This window comes from Anas acuta, chromosome 3, assembly GCF_963932015.1.
Source record: "Anas acuta chromosome 3, bAnaAcu1.1, whole genome shotgun sequence".
NCBI lineage: Eukaryota > Metazoa > Chordata > Aves > Anseriformes > Anatidae > Anas > Anas acuta.
In genome coordinates, this window is record NC_088981.1 from 96663523 (window position 1) to 96678129 (window position 14607).

At 35.1% G+C, this 14607-nt stretch overlaps 1 protein-coding gene across 6 annotated transcripts in view; it reads right to left on the reverse strand.

Annotated features, from left to right (window-relative positions):
- MYOM2 (myomesin 2) overlaps window positions 1-14607 on the reverse strand; it is a 79571-nt gene that overhangs the window by 3185 nt on the left and 61779 nt on the right. For all 6 annotated transcript variants that reach the window (XM_068678430.1, XM_068678428.1, XM_068678429.1 and 3 more), the window contains 9 exons: window positions 13798-13865; window positions 9220-9333; window positions 7764-7851; window positions 6193-6231; window positions 5379-5484; window positions 2582-2745; window positions 2217-2253; window positions 2072-2094; window positions 1187-1242 (listed from right to left, as the gene is read on the reverse strand). In XM_068678430.1, the coding sequence (XP_068534531.1) occupies window positions 1187-1242; window positions 2072-2094; window positions 2217-2253; window positions 2582-2745; window positions 5379-5484; window positions 6193-6231; window positions 7764-7851; window positions 9220-9333; window positions 13798-13865 (695 nt within the window). The remainder of the gene's footprint in view (window positions 1-1186; window positions 1243-2071; window positions 2095-2216; window positions 2254-2581; window positions 2746-5378; window positions 5485-6192; window positions 6232-7763; window positions 7852-9219; window positions 9334-13797; window positions 13866-14607) is intronic.

Consider the following 14607-nt stretch of genomic DNA (forward strand, 5'->3'; position numbering starts at 1 on the left):
CTGGGTAGCTTCCAGTATCCAGTGCAAGGCTCACTGGAGCCTCCAACCGCTTTCTCTGGCATAAGGACAATTTCCACACAGAACACAGCTGTAGTCTCTGAAGATGCTCATCACACAAGAGACATAAACACCCTGATCAATATGTTCTCGATAGCCAGCAGATGGTATGAGTCACATTGGCTCACAAGCTAAACTGCTACCATCAGTTAGAATAAAACTCCATCTAGCTCTTTTAGAAGTCAAAAGCAACTACTTAAGAAAGCATAGAAAAATGAGAATGAATACTGTGATCCTGCTCCCTTCCTACTTTCCACAATTTGGTGGAAACTAGTTATAAGCATGAGCTGTATTGAGACAAATGTGTTTAATAGCCCCTGCTAGACTTCACTTCGTGACATTGCCTGTTTTCTTTTTGGACCCAAAGCTATTTTGGCCTAAGGTACTAAGGAAAAAATTAATTATGAAACACTTGAAAAACTACTTTCCTTCGATTTCAGTGACCATTTAATTAGGCGCACCCTAGTTCTTGTGCCATGAGAAGTGCTGAATAATCATTTCCAAGTACCTCCTCTGCACCATGCACAATGCTGCAGATTTTTGTCTTTTCCCCCCATTCTCTTGTAATTATTGAAGTGGGACTATCTGCCAATATTTATACAGAGGAAAGAGTTTAATCCATTGGGCCAGGTAGGTTCTTTACCCTGCTTTGCTCTTACCACAAACAAGACTCTATGACTGGCCTGCTGGAGAATGGGACCTAGGTTTTCTTTGTTTTACATTGGGTCTCAGACAGTGACTGTCTCCTCCTCCAGGTTCTACTGCAGGGATGGAGTGGGCCCTTGAACTGTTCTGATCAGTACACAGAGCTGAAATCCAGCCCAGACTGGAGTATGCAGTTAACTCAGAGTCTCTACATAATCATCACAAAAGACCAGCACCAGGAGGCTGACCTTGCCTGCCTGAGAACTGAACCAGGCTGTGCCTCCCCTGACTGTATAGACAGCTTATGGTGCACATTCTCACTTATGACTTGCATGTTCCTCAATTAAATAACCCCCATTAGGTGGTTTAAATTCTCCTCCTTTTTCACTCAGCTTCTGCAAAATCATCTGCATTCCTCTCCTTTCCACCATTAAAGCAAATATCTCATCAGTCAACTTGGCTAATTGATGAAAACAGTCCTTACCTTCCCATCCATTATAGTAACAACATCAGGCAAGCCACCAATGACTTTACCACGATCTAGGAGTTAAAGAGAAAATATGTGGATTATGTGACGTTTACAACTCAAAATTACTTATTTCTTCATAATTTTATAACTTGGTGACCTATCAATTACAGCTTTAGTTTGGGCTTATCTTAAGAACCAAAAAAAATCTGTAATGCTTGATTAATTAAATGTAAAATAATACAATTTTTGCAATATTTTGTGTTATTTCCTATTAATGTATTTTATAATCCTCTCAGATTTTTAGCAAAGGTTGTGCTATGGAGTTCTAAACTGATACACTTTACATCCTTGAAGATGCTTCTAAGCTTGACAGCTGGAGCTTTGAGCACCAAAACAAAGAGGATGCTTTTAGCAACTTGCTGGTATCTAAGATTAGAAAAGAGTCTATTTTGCCACTTTGTTTCTGAGTAGAAACATCTTTTCATTATCAGGGAACTTGATATCAATGTACAGAATTCATGCAGCCCCTAACAGTAACAAGCTTCCCCACTTTGTCTCTCCATTGTACTCCACATTCATTAGCATGTTATTTTTTGCTCAGTAGGTAGATCCCAATATATTATTTGCTTTCAGAGTCAACACCTCCTTGTGTGACACCCAGAAACTCACACCTCACCAAAACTCTGCAGACAAAAACAGACAGAGGAGCATTGCAAAATGTGTAAAATGCACAAGTGCAAACCCATAAATGATTACTATTATTGCACTATTCCTCAGTAACAGGAGGTTTCTGCAACTTCAGAACTCTGAAAGCTATGCCAACATATAATGATAGATGCCTTAAAGAGAATACTAGACTAGATTGCAGAACATCATTGATAAAATGTAAAATAAACTTACTCTTCTCAGCAAAAGCAGCTGCCCTAAAATTGTTGAGGAGAGGAAGAGACATACATAACGTTATTAATAACATTATTAATAAATACTTTTTCAATAAATTAAGATTGTTGCTATAGCATTAAAATGCAAAAACTGTAGCACTTACTTGAGTCTCTGGAATTCTGCATAGGCATCATCAAAAGCTGTAACAAAACAGTTGAGAGAGTTACTGTATGTGACTACTTGCATATGGGGCTCAGTATAAACATTTAAACACATACCCATACTAAAGCTGCTTTAAAAACATTGTTATACAGTACCAAAATGGAAAACCAAACCTCTGAAACCCAAGGGTGCTAGTGGTAAAAACAGATAAGAGACTAAAAAGATCAAACCAGTTATGCAACTAAATTGCATCTGGTTTTGACCAAAAGTTTTCAATTTTTACTGCATTCCTCTGTTTACTCCTGATTAATCCTATTTAATCCATGAAGTGGATTTAATCCAAAGATTATGGTCTTATATTTATACCTTGCCCAGACAGATCAAGTGTTCGTTTGAAGGATTCCTTGTCACCGAAGATTTCAAAGGTGTAGTTCCCTTTATCCTTTTCAGTGGGTTCAGTTATCTGCAGCCAGGCAATATTCTCTCCACCTCCAATCTTCATCTTTTCACCAGAAGAAATCTTAGATTCCCTTGAATGAATAGAAATGGGTTTGAACATTATTTTCATGTATATTCTCTGTAGGAGACCATCTATGAAAAATTTCAAAGGATAACACACTATTTCTAAATTACAAATAAAATTCAACTAATGAGAGCAATTTCACAGGAGATTCTTTTCTTTCTAGCATGGGTATGAAATAGAACAGGAACAAAAAATCTTTACCTTCCATTAACTTCAAAAACTAATTAAGAAATCCACGGAAGACTTGCATATAATTTATTAGTCTCACATCAAGTCAAAATATACCTTTGTTTGTTTGTTGATTTGTTGTTAAGAACAAGGAAAGCAGCAAATGTTCTAACTGCAGATAATTAATAAATATGTCTTTAAAAAAAAAAAAAAACACCACTACCAAAAAAAAAAATAAATAAAAACCACAGTAACATTCAATTAACTTATCATCACTTCCTAAATTAAGAATATAAGAAATGCTCTGTTGATTCAGGTCAGTGGTTCTTCTGGTCTGTCCTGAAGAATGGAAATAGATGAAGCTATTTAGGGAGAGCATGCAAACCAAGCTATTTTGAATGGTTTGCAAAGAAGTTTCTTCTTTCCTTCATAAACTAAACAATTTTTTCTCTAGTATCTTCCTCCCAAGCATTTTTAGGTATATATTTATATTATAAATATGTACATATGAGCATATATATATATATACATATGTTTGAGATGAAAGTAAGCAGTTGCTCCTTTTTGATGAGTTAATTTATTTGCATAAACAGGGCTGATGTGGCTTCATAGCTTGTTTGATGAGGAAAAGGACTTTTTACTATTTCCCTTACTGTAAGAGAACTACATTGAGTTCAATGTACCAGAATAGATAGAAAGATAGATAGATGCAAACCGCTATTTATTACAAAATACTACATTCCCCACCATGCCATGAGTGGATAATGCATACTGGCTTTAGGATTTACATTTCCTGCAAAGCAGTATAGTGGACAATTCAAAGTTAGCTGTTAATTTGCATGGTGTGTTTTGGGATATGCAGACAACATTAAAAAAAAAAAAAAAAAAAAAAAAAAAAAAAAGGAATGATATAACCTTTCTTTTCTCCAGGAGTAATTCTTTAAAATTCCATTTGAAAAAGCGAGAAGGTTTGGCGAGTCTGGAGGATGCTGGTTGGTTGGTTGGTTTCAGTCTTTGTTTTTGTTTTAGTTTTTAATAACTCTAGCCTCTAATCATAGCATTTAATGAAATAATTGAAATGTTATTTTATTTGTTCAAAATTTGTGTTTAATGATCTTCATGATGATCAACATGTAAGGTTTACCATAAAATCTGGAATATTACTATGTGGGGGAGGGAGAGAGACAGCAAATACAAATATGTATGCTGATTGTTTCCCTATTTGCCATGGAACATTCTATAGTTTTGCATTGCTAGGAAGTGGATGGTGGAATGGAACATCACCTTTAAAACTAAGCAGATACGGTAGAAGGCAAAGGCAAAAAGATATTTTTCTTCACCTTTTCTTCATGCAAGTATCACATTGACTGAAAGAAAGAACAGAACCTGCTGAATACAAAACTTGAATTATGAGTACAGCTGAGTACCCTTGTGGAAGTCTGCTTGAGCTCCCTGAACCTGATGATCACTGACACGTTTCTTCATTCCTAATTGACTAAGACAATGTGCAGCCAAACCAGCCTCTTCCTGTCCTGGTCAGAACACTTCACTGTGTGTCATCTTTGGAGGTCATCAAGGAATGTGAAAGTTGAAAAAACTTGAAGAGTTTTAAAATCGTTCAAAGCCCTACCTGCAGTTTCAAAAAAATGAAGGCCTAACATAGCAAAGTATTTGAACATACTTTAAATACTTTAATACTTTAGATACTGAACTGTAAATACACAGATATATAAAGAGTACTTCTAAAGGTAACAGAATGTTACCTTTGTTACCTTAATGTAACAGAAGATATTGGAAAAGTATCTGGAAATTTCCAGCTCATTTCTAGTCATAGAAATGATTCTCAGCTCTGAGGGCTATTTTCACAATATTCAGTACTTCTTGCCCCTCCTCCCTGTGTCACTGAATATATTTTCAAAGAAAATGAATAGAATTAAAATATTTGGGGTTATATGACTATATATTGAAAATTGTTGTGTTGTTTGCTGTTTCTTTTTCTTTTTTTTTTTTTTTTTTTTTGGACGGGGAGGGTTGTTGTTTGGTTTTGGATTTGCTTTCTTGGTACAGGCTGGTGAGAGCAGATGTTTGGTATTCATCTACTCCTGGAGGAGAAATTTCATTCATTTATAGAAAAGGGCAACTCTGAGCAGAAAACTATGCTCCAATATTTTACTATCTTTGAACCAACTAGATACAGTGGAAGACAAACAGTCTGGTGTTGAATAAGAAGTTGAAATACTGTTTATTCTTCTTTTCTGGACATTAAAACCAGGTATTGGACAAGTCTATTAATATTTCTTTTACCATATGTACTATGTGAAAAGGGAACATAAGATGCTGGAAAGAAATTCACTAAAGTGCTCCACTTCCTAAATGAATGCCACAGCATAGTATATAGTAAATCTTCAAGACTATATTTTTCTCAAATAAATTTAAATGTACACATGAACTTGAAAAAATATTCTCACCTACCTATGAGACCAGCTGATTTTCATTTCTTCATTGTAGTACTTCAAGAAACACTGAAGCCTTATTCCTTCTTCAGTGCAGAGTATCTTCAGTGGAGAAGCTGTCTTACCTACATAAAATAGAATACACGCAAATCAAACAGGATAAAGGAATAAACAGAAAACAGTCAAATGGACTGTTTACAACACCAGGACAAAGGGAAATTCAAGATCTGATCCACTGTTCTTGAGTACAACAAAAAGACAGTGATTCATGCTTCTCAAAGATCTGCTGATTTATATCAGGTAAAAGTTTAGCATGAGTTTATGGTTTTATTATCATATACAAGCATTATGACTGCTTTGTGAAGTAATAAGCTACTTATGTAATTGCCATGAAATAACAGTATTGTGATTTTATTTGCATAAAAATTTTATTCTTGTACATCCCCCATTCTTTCACTGGAATTATTCCCAGTTTTTTACTGAAAATAGGATCAGAATCTAGTTCTCTCTGTATCATAAGGCTCATTTACTAATGGGAAGTATGAAGAAAATGCCTGCTATATCATCGTCACAGTATCTAAACCAAATAAGCCAGGTGGAACAATTCTTTGTTCCCTTTTAATAGTGTCAATTAGCAAGGTTGAATGCCTGTTCAGAACCTTAATAATGTGCCCATAAAGATATAAGCATCATGACTCCCATAGATTTTCCACTTACAATAAAAATTGTCTGCCTCAGGCTCAGCTGACTTTACTATATAAATAAATAAATAAATAAATAAATAAATAAATAAATAAAAAATGACATGAAAATCCAAGAGAGACTTTACTTACCACTGACTCTGCTCAATGCCAGAATTATATCATCATACACTGAGGAGAAAAAAAAATAAAAAGAAAGCATACAATCAAAATTCAATCAGAATATAGCTTTGTTATGTTTAGTTTAATTAAAATGATACGGGAAATCTTCACATCCTTAGGCAAATAAAACCATTAAAATTGCAACAGGTGTACAGGACAAATTGGAGACTGTCTGCATACATTAAATGAATTCTGTGCTGTGTTAATGAGTATCTCCGCTGTATGCGGAGTCAGATGTGCTGTCATTTTTTTCTCTTTGTATCCTTCATGCCAGAAACAACAGAAGGTCATAAAAGCTTGATAGTTCACATATGAAGAAGAGTTCAGGAGAAAGAAAAATTACTGCATTTCTGGAGAAAACAGTTTTCACCTGCTCCCTGTAAGATGGCATTTGGCAAATGTAAACTTCTCGGCAGCAGGAAAAAAACAGGTATCATATCAAGCTTTTGAAACATGATGGAGCTGTTGGGTTTGTGGAAGGGGAGAACCTCAGTCAAAAGGGCAGAAGACTAGAACACTTTCTGTAGCACAAGTAACAAGCACACAAGTGACATTCAGTGTCACTGTGTAGAATGAAAAAGGCAGAGAACATCTGGTAACACATAAAACCTTGTGTAGATGCCTATCATCAGCACATTTTCAACTAGATCCTCTTACCTTTGTTTGCATTTATTTTCATTTGAATTCCAATGAACATTGAGCTCAAACTATCTTGCCTCATAGAATATGCAGTTTCAAGAGCCCAGTTCTTACTAAACTTCTCAGTTTATCAGGGTCAAATCAAACATTTAGGGGATCCACTGATTGGTTTAATACTGCAGTTCCTGTGGTTTTGCTGGTGAACATTTGCAAAGCCTACCGGTTCCACAAGTTAGACATGGTGTTTTATCAAAACAGGCATTTCATTGTCTACATTTCCAGCACAAGCTAGTTTTTCTGTAACTGCAGAAGTAGGAAGGGCCCCCAGTCATAAGATGGAGAACTACAGTATCTTCTGTTCGTTCAAGTGATCAAGATAAATGTTACTTGAAAATCCTACTCTGATGAGTTGCAAATTCAGTTGTGTATGATTTTTATTTCTCTACATTTACAACTGGGTCTGTTCTTTCACACATTCAAAATTACAGCTTTACTATTTTACAATTGAAATAACAGTCACTGAGACTCCCACTTCAACACATTTGGTACGTTGAAGGTCCTGGTGCTGTTAGTTTTTTTGTAGACATTAAAACTTACCAAATCTGACAGAGGGAAAGAGCTCTTTACAAAACTAAATAAATAAATAAATAATCCCACATAAAAGGGAGAGTCTGATTAAAACTTACTTCTTGCCTGTGAAGGTATTAAAGAGTAACCATTACAAAGCCCAATGTCACCCCTACTAAACTGGTCATCTGCAGATCAGGCCCCTATAACATAAGAAAATACCTGATAAAGGACCCCAAATATGCTTGCTGACTTGCCATTTGCAAAGATAGATCTTGAACACCTCTTCAGAGAATGTACAGAGAATTACTTCAATGTAGTAAATGTAATGTTACCTTTTCCTGATAATTCAAGAGTAGATACATCATGACCTCTATCATCTGACAGTGTTGCCTTATAAACACCTTCATCTTTGCGAGACAACTACAAGGAAAGCACAGGATGTTCACTGAACAACTTAATAAGAATATATTTGCTTAACCATTGCACACATTCACAAGTTAAACAATACACATTGTACTGTGTTCTGGATAAATAATCTTTCTAAGCTATAAATGGCTTGTATATGCTTTTTTATGCAGCTATAGTTGGTCCTTAAGACTAAAATATAATCTGATTTCAATTAAATTGTCTCAAGAAACTTTTTTTTTCCTTTCTCTCTTTTCTCTTGTTCCATAGAGACAAATAGGATTGATTCTGGTCACTAGAAATTATAAGTAGCTTAGTAAGATGTAATAGAGGGTAACTTCAACCCACCCAAATTTTAGAAATGCAATTTTTCTTCAACTGAAACTATTACTTTTTGGAGTCATTATGTGTAGAGCATGACGACTGATCTATATCCTTTAACTGTCCAAGTATCAACTAAGTGGCTTTCATTCAAGCAGCAGCTGTAGTCAAATTATCTGTATGCTAAGTAAATAATGCATTGAGGGCTTACATTCTAAAATCTATCACAGTGATACTGCTTTAAAGGCAGTGGTTTCTGTTTGGGTGATCTTATTTTATTTTATTTAAAAACATGAAGTGAAATATCTAAATACTTACATTCAGGTTAGAGGTTGTTTAATTTAATCTTAGGTTTATACAAGCCCGCAAACAAGTAAATAATGGAAAAAGTGTCATATATTTAAATGATAAGTAATGACAGCAATTCAAGACAAGCTGAAACTACTCTCCCCCAGAAAACTCTACTCAAGAAAAATGAAGTGACTAGAAATTCAGTAGCCTACTGCAAGTGAAATGAAGTGAGTAAATAATAAGAATATGAAGACAATAATTGAATTAAATAAACTAATTAAATGGAATGCATATTATTCTGAAAGCAGAAAGACTTGATCAAGGGGAGGTTTGGACACTTGAGAAAGAAAGCAACTTTTCAAGGTAAAGCTTCAGACACAAGTTAGGCTATTTTGTTTACATAAATATAAACCTTAAGAAGTGATATACCTCAAACCTATTTATTTTAGTAAATAAAACTGAGACAACTGTCAAATATGAGGTGCTTGAACAAACTGAAAAACTGAGAAGAAGTTTTCTTATTTTCAATAAGAAAAAAAAAAAAAAGAGTTCAACAAAGGATGCTGAAGCAACTTAAGCATAACCTGGCTGAGCTGGTAACAAAAACATATACTCTTTTTCTAGCAGTAACAACTCACTAGCTAATTGAAAGGTAGCAAATACACCTTTTCTTTAAAATGGTTCGTAGAAATCATGATAGCTGTTTTAGTGATCTGCCTGGCAAATCTCTAACACATCACTGTCATTTCTAATCAGAAGGTGATACTGTACCCTGGGAATACTTAGGTGACATTCTCCCTTCTGCAGATCAGGCATCTCTTCGACATCAATCCCAGAACCATCCTTATACCACTTGAAAACAGTCTCCTTCTTTGTGTTTGCAACCTGTACAATAAAAAATGCACATAAGCATGGCTCTATCTTGATGAAATACATTGTAGTGTATGTAGTTACATACACTTTCAGCATACATACTGTTACATACATACATACATAGTTACATACTACTTTCAGCATAAGAAACCTTTTTTTTTTTTCTTATATATATAACATACATCAAATAGCTAAGCAGAAAAAACAATTCCGATTCAGCAAATTCTTAGTATTTGCAGCACAGAACTGGTCAGAATTAGGCAGCTCAGAGCACTGTCAAATCTTTAAAGGCAATCCTGTCCACGTCCTTCCTTAAAGGATTTTGCATCCTTGTTATACGGTTGTAGTTTGTCTAGAGATATCTGTGAGAAGTATCTTTGAAATTACAGATGCTGAACTCTCTTTTATTGTTTTATGTTTGCCATGTGTCTCCAGAGACCTGCAACACATTCTAGGCCCTATCTTGGAGAACATTCAGCCAATTTGCAGATTCATCCTGGCTACCTAAGCAATGCCTTTCAGGGCCAAACCACAAAAAGCAACTGAAATTACTATTCTGAAAGCATTTTACTTCCCTTCAAAAAGACTTCAGAATTGCGAGCTGCACTAGAAATTCTTTTTTTTTACATTACACTGTATCCTACAGGAAATACGAAGACTTGAGAAATCCTACAAATTGAAGTCTCTTTCAATACAAAGGAGCTTTAAAAAGTGTTTCAGATACAGAGAACGTTCTTAAAAGACCAAATTTTGCTGTAATAGTAGCAGCTAGTCTGAGCAATGCATAAATAAACTACAGCTATACCTCAAGTACTGCTATAATTTTGAAATATAAATTGTCTAATAGTGACACTTAAAATATTGCTGGATGAATGGTCTCAAAGTGTGAATTCAAAGAAGCTAAAAGCCCAGATCTCCTTAGAAACATTGTTAATATATTTTATTTTTCTTCCTTTCAGAAGCACTATGGTTTGTTTGACATCACTAACCTTATACCCTTCCAGGAATCACAGAAATACAATTGTATTTCTGTGTCTAGCCTGAATCCCCATCAACATGGCTTTGGTAGAAGGAAAGAGCTAGCAAGATGCTTAATCCCCAGGCAGTCGCTTAAAAAAAAATAAAAATCCTTAAAGAACTGAACAAATGGATACTGGGGAGCCCAGAGGTTAATTTATTTCTGAGTTCTGCAATAGTTTTCAAGTGGATTGCTAGGAGGGAAATACATGCACCAATTTCTAACCCTTTCACATTAGAGGAGTCTTGTTCTGTAGATGAACAGCTCTATGAAAGCTCTCTGTAGAGATGACCAGACAAATAGGAGGAATTTCCCCACCACCACCACCTTTCTCCTGTACTGATTCCTGGAAGCTCTCTAAATCCTGTTCACATTAATCACATATATTGCTGTTTAATAACTAGCGTGGTTGCTATGTATCTCTGACAGAGTATTTGGGATCACAACCTGGCCCAAAGCAATGTCTCGCCTGAAAAATAAAAAAAAAAAAAAAAAAAAAAAGAAAAAGGGCAGCATTTTACATTTACCAGTAACTACAAAGCGGCTGTTCCTACAGTCATATGACATGAGTGGCAATTTTATTTGAACAAAGCCCGAAGGAACAAGCCTTTAATGCTTTTCAACAATTTTTCATCAAAGACTGTTAGCACTCAATCTGACAATAAATAGACTGAGATTCAGACACATGCAGTTTGCAGCGCCGAAGTTATTTCATGTTGACATTTACTATGAAAAGTTACCTTTTTTACTGTTTAACCGCACACCAAAAATCTTGCTTTTAACAAATACAGTACAAATAAAGGTCAAGACGATGCAAGAGTGGGTAGCTTCTGAACGTTCTGAAATTTAGAACTACTTGAAGAAAAATGATGGTAGATGCTGGCATGTAAAGAAAAATAAACATGCAATGAAAAGGAAACACCAGCAAATTGTTACTGAGATGGACAAATATGTCCCCCTCTCATTGAGGGTCTAAAAAGTTCATCAATACAGTTCATCAACTTCAGCTATTATGGAATTAATGATTAAGTCAAACAAAAGTCAATCAGGTCAAATCCCATACAATGGAAGTGGTACCTGAATGCTACATTTTGTGTTCTGTTACATAGCACAATCTTTGTTCATTATTATTGACAGCACAGGAAGGATATGGACCTATTAGAACAAGTCCAGAGGAGGGCCACGGGAGGCTGGAGCACCTCTCCTGTGAGGACAGACTGGAAGAGTTGGAGTTGTTCAGCCTGGAAAAGAGAAGGCTCTGGGAATGGCCTTCCAGTACATAAAGGTGACTAAAGGTAAAGCTGGGGAGGGACTCTTTGTAAGGGAGTGTAGCAATAGGACACAGAGTAATGTCTTTAAACAAAAAGAGGGTAGATTTAGATTAGATAAAAGGAAAAAAAATTTTTTACTGTGAGGGTGGTGAGGCACTGGAACAGGTTGCCCAGATAAGCTGTGGATGTCCCATTCCTGGAGGTGTTCGAGGCCAGGTTAGGTGGGGTTTTGAGCAACATCGTCTGGTGGGAAGTGTCCCTGCCCATGGCATGGGGATTGGAAGCAGATGACCTTTAAGGTCCCTTCCAGTGCAAACATTGTATGTAGAACCATACCTTACATATTTGACATGTTTTTTATATGTAGAACCATATGATCACTGTTATAAATCTGGATCACACCATCAGTTATGTCTTACACAAGCTACCAGTTTTTAAAGTCTTCTATTTCATGCCATAGTCTTTGAGAAATTCCTGTTCAAAAGTCCTCTCTTGCATGTCACATCACATCCTTCACATTATCCCAGGCTCTTTCAAGAGATAAGGACACCCACAAAAATTATTTTTACACAAGGGCACTACAAAGAGGTTAGAAGAGACCCGGATCTAGGCAAGCCCAGTCTTCTTTACAAGAAGCCAACTAAGCAGTGTGAATATGAGCCACTCTGAAGGAAATGATATGGCCTAGGAAGGCAACAATTGCTCCTTGGATAATTTTATTACTGAAGATACAGCCCAGGTCAGCCACACCTCTGACTGGAATGTCAAGTACCTGAAATTAGTCAGACAAATCCAGGTGTTATTGTTCAACTTCTTCCTATGTATAAATACCAGTTAAATGGCCATAAACAACAATGGCCTGAACCTAACAGCCAGTCACACACTAACAATAACGAACATTATAAGGTCAAAGGCATAGTTAAAAGGATGAATTTGAAGAATGCCCACATCCTATATTGTATTTACACAAAATGTTTTGACCAAACAAATGAAAAGTACACTGGTAAAAAGCATATAATCAGCCTTTCACAATTTCTGTGGTATAAATAGGCTCTACTGTCAAAGACAAGAGGATAATTTCAGATTAATTTGTAGAGAATTAACACTAGTATAACTGGTTCAGCAACACTTAATTAATGAAAGGATAAGCAGAGTTCATGCCTGAGGCAAATGCACTATGAGATTATAAAATGCAGCAACTACGCAGCTCAGTATCAGCAAAGGTACCATGTTAGCTAATGAGTCTTGAGCACTAAAAGGGGGCACGCAGAATGGCAGCTTCACCCCCTAGGTCAGTTCTGCTGGGAATAAATTGAGGTTAAAGGCCTCCTAATTAGTGAGCAGAGGGGAAAAAAAAAAAAAAAGGAAGAAAAAACTGCATCTATATTAGTCATATTACTCATAATGAATGATTTAAGTTAATCTAATTAAAAGTCAAAAACTTATTCAAAAGAATGAAGAAAATGAATACAGTTAAGTCTGTACAATAGGAAAAGGCAATGAAGAAGAGTTCAATGCTTGTTAAATTCAATTAACTTTGTTATTGAGACCTCTAATTAGTCATTCTAGAAAAGAGCAACAAAAATGAAAATATATCAGTTCAGAATGGCATATAAAGACCTTAATAGAATTTACTCTGAATTCTATGCACATATGCATTAGTTATGATTCCAAAGTCATTAGCTAAATATAATAAAAATCCTGTTCTATAACTTCAATTCTAAAAACTTTTATTGCATGTTTGGTTACAGTTGATTAAATAATGGACAATTTGTTAGAGGAAGCTCCAAATCAGAAAACTGTAGGTAAAGAGTTTGAACTGTGGCTGCTTGTTGAGGAAGGAAGAAGGACCACTTAGGGCTGATTATTTTATTTAAATAATTTTTATGACTCACAGTTATTATAAAAGATTAGATTATCTAAATATTTCCAAAAATTGTTTTTCCTTTTTTAATTTTTAAGACTACTCCTGTTCTAAATGAAGGATTTAATCTTGCTTTTTGTTTGTTTGTTTAAATGAGAACTACTGCTGAAGAACAAATCAGGAAGTTTGATTAAAATTCGTCCAAATAAAAATATTTCAGTAGGAATTTTTCCATTGTAAAAACATCAAAATCTTTCCACATATTTTCCTACCTCAGCTACTAAGCAACACATTCTAAAAATATTTTAAGTATATTTCCTCACCTTACAAGCAAGTAGAACTTCGCATTCTTCTGTAACTTCCCAATACAAAAACTCTGAGAAGTGAGGACCTAAGAAACAAAATAGCCTTAAAGCATGTGTTGTAAGATGAAGGAAAGGATAACAGAGTTATCCTTTGTGAAAGAAACAAAAAGGCTATTAATTACATTCTCACATCCCTACACCAGAATTATCAGAGAGCACTCCTGAACTACCCATGAACAAGAAGGAAAATCGTGCAGTAAGTATTAATTGTATTAACACACGTGTCTAAAGTATAGATTAGAAACCTGAGGCACTTATCTGTTAGTTTGTAGGGTAAATCATGTAGTATTCCAAAATGTAAAACAGTGAGAAAAACAAGTATGTTTATTAAATAAGTTTATGCCCAATTTCTAAGCAAGCATAGGAAAGAAATAGAATAGTTACAAACAAGATGATGTGTTTAATGCATGTGGAACTTAAGAATAAAATACTGTATTCAAATGCTCACCAAATTACAATTTCAAAGCAAAAAAACCATGCCTGACAGTTTTTGTCCAAATTAATTGAAGTTAAAAATATATATTAATCATTCCAGCAGAACAGGAAATATTCCTGTTCCCTATTTAGGTTCTGAAGTCAATTATGTATGTCCTTCAGTAAATTTACTGATATACATACTCTTTGAAGTTATTGTGGTTACTCATATCAGTACATTTTTGAGTATGTTTTAATGTCTGGAGGGTCAGATTGCAATACCCACAGATGGGAGGTAGCAAAGTCCTAGACTTTCACTTAAATCATTGATTGTGAGTATATATACAGTATAAT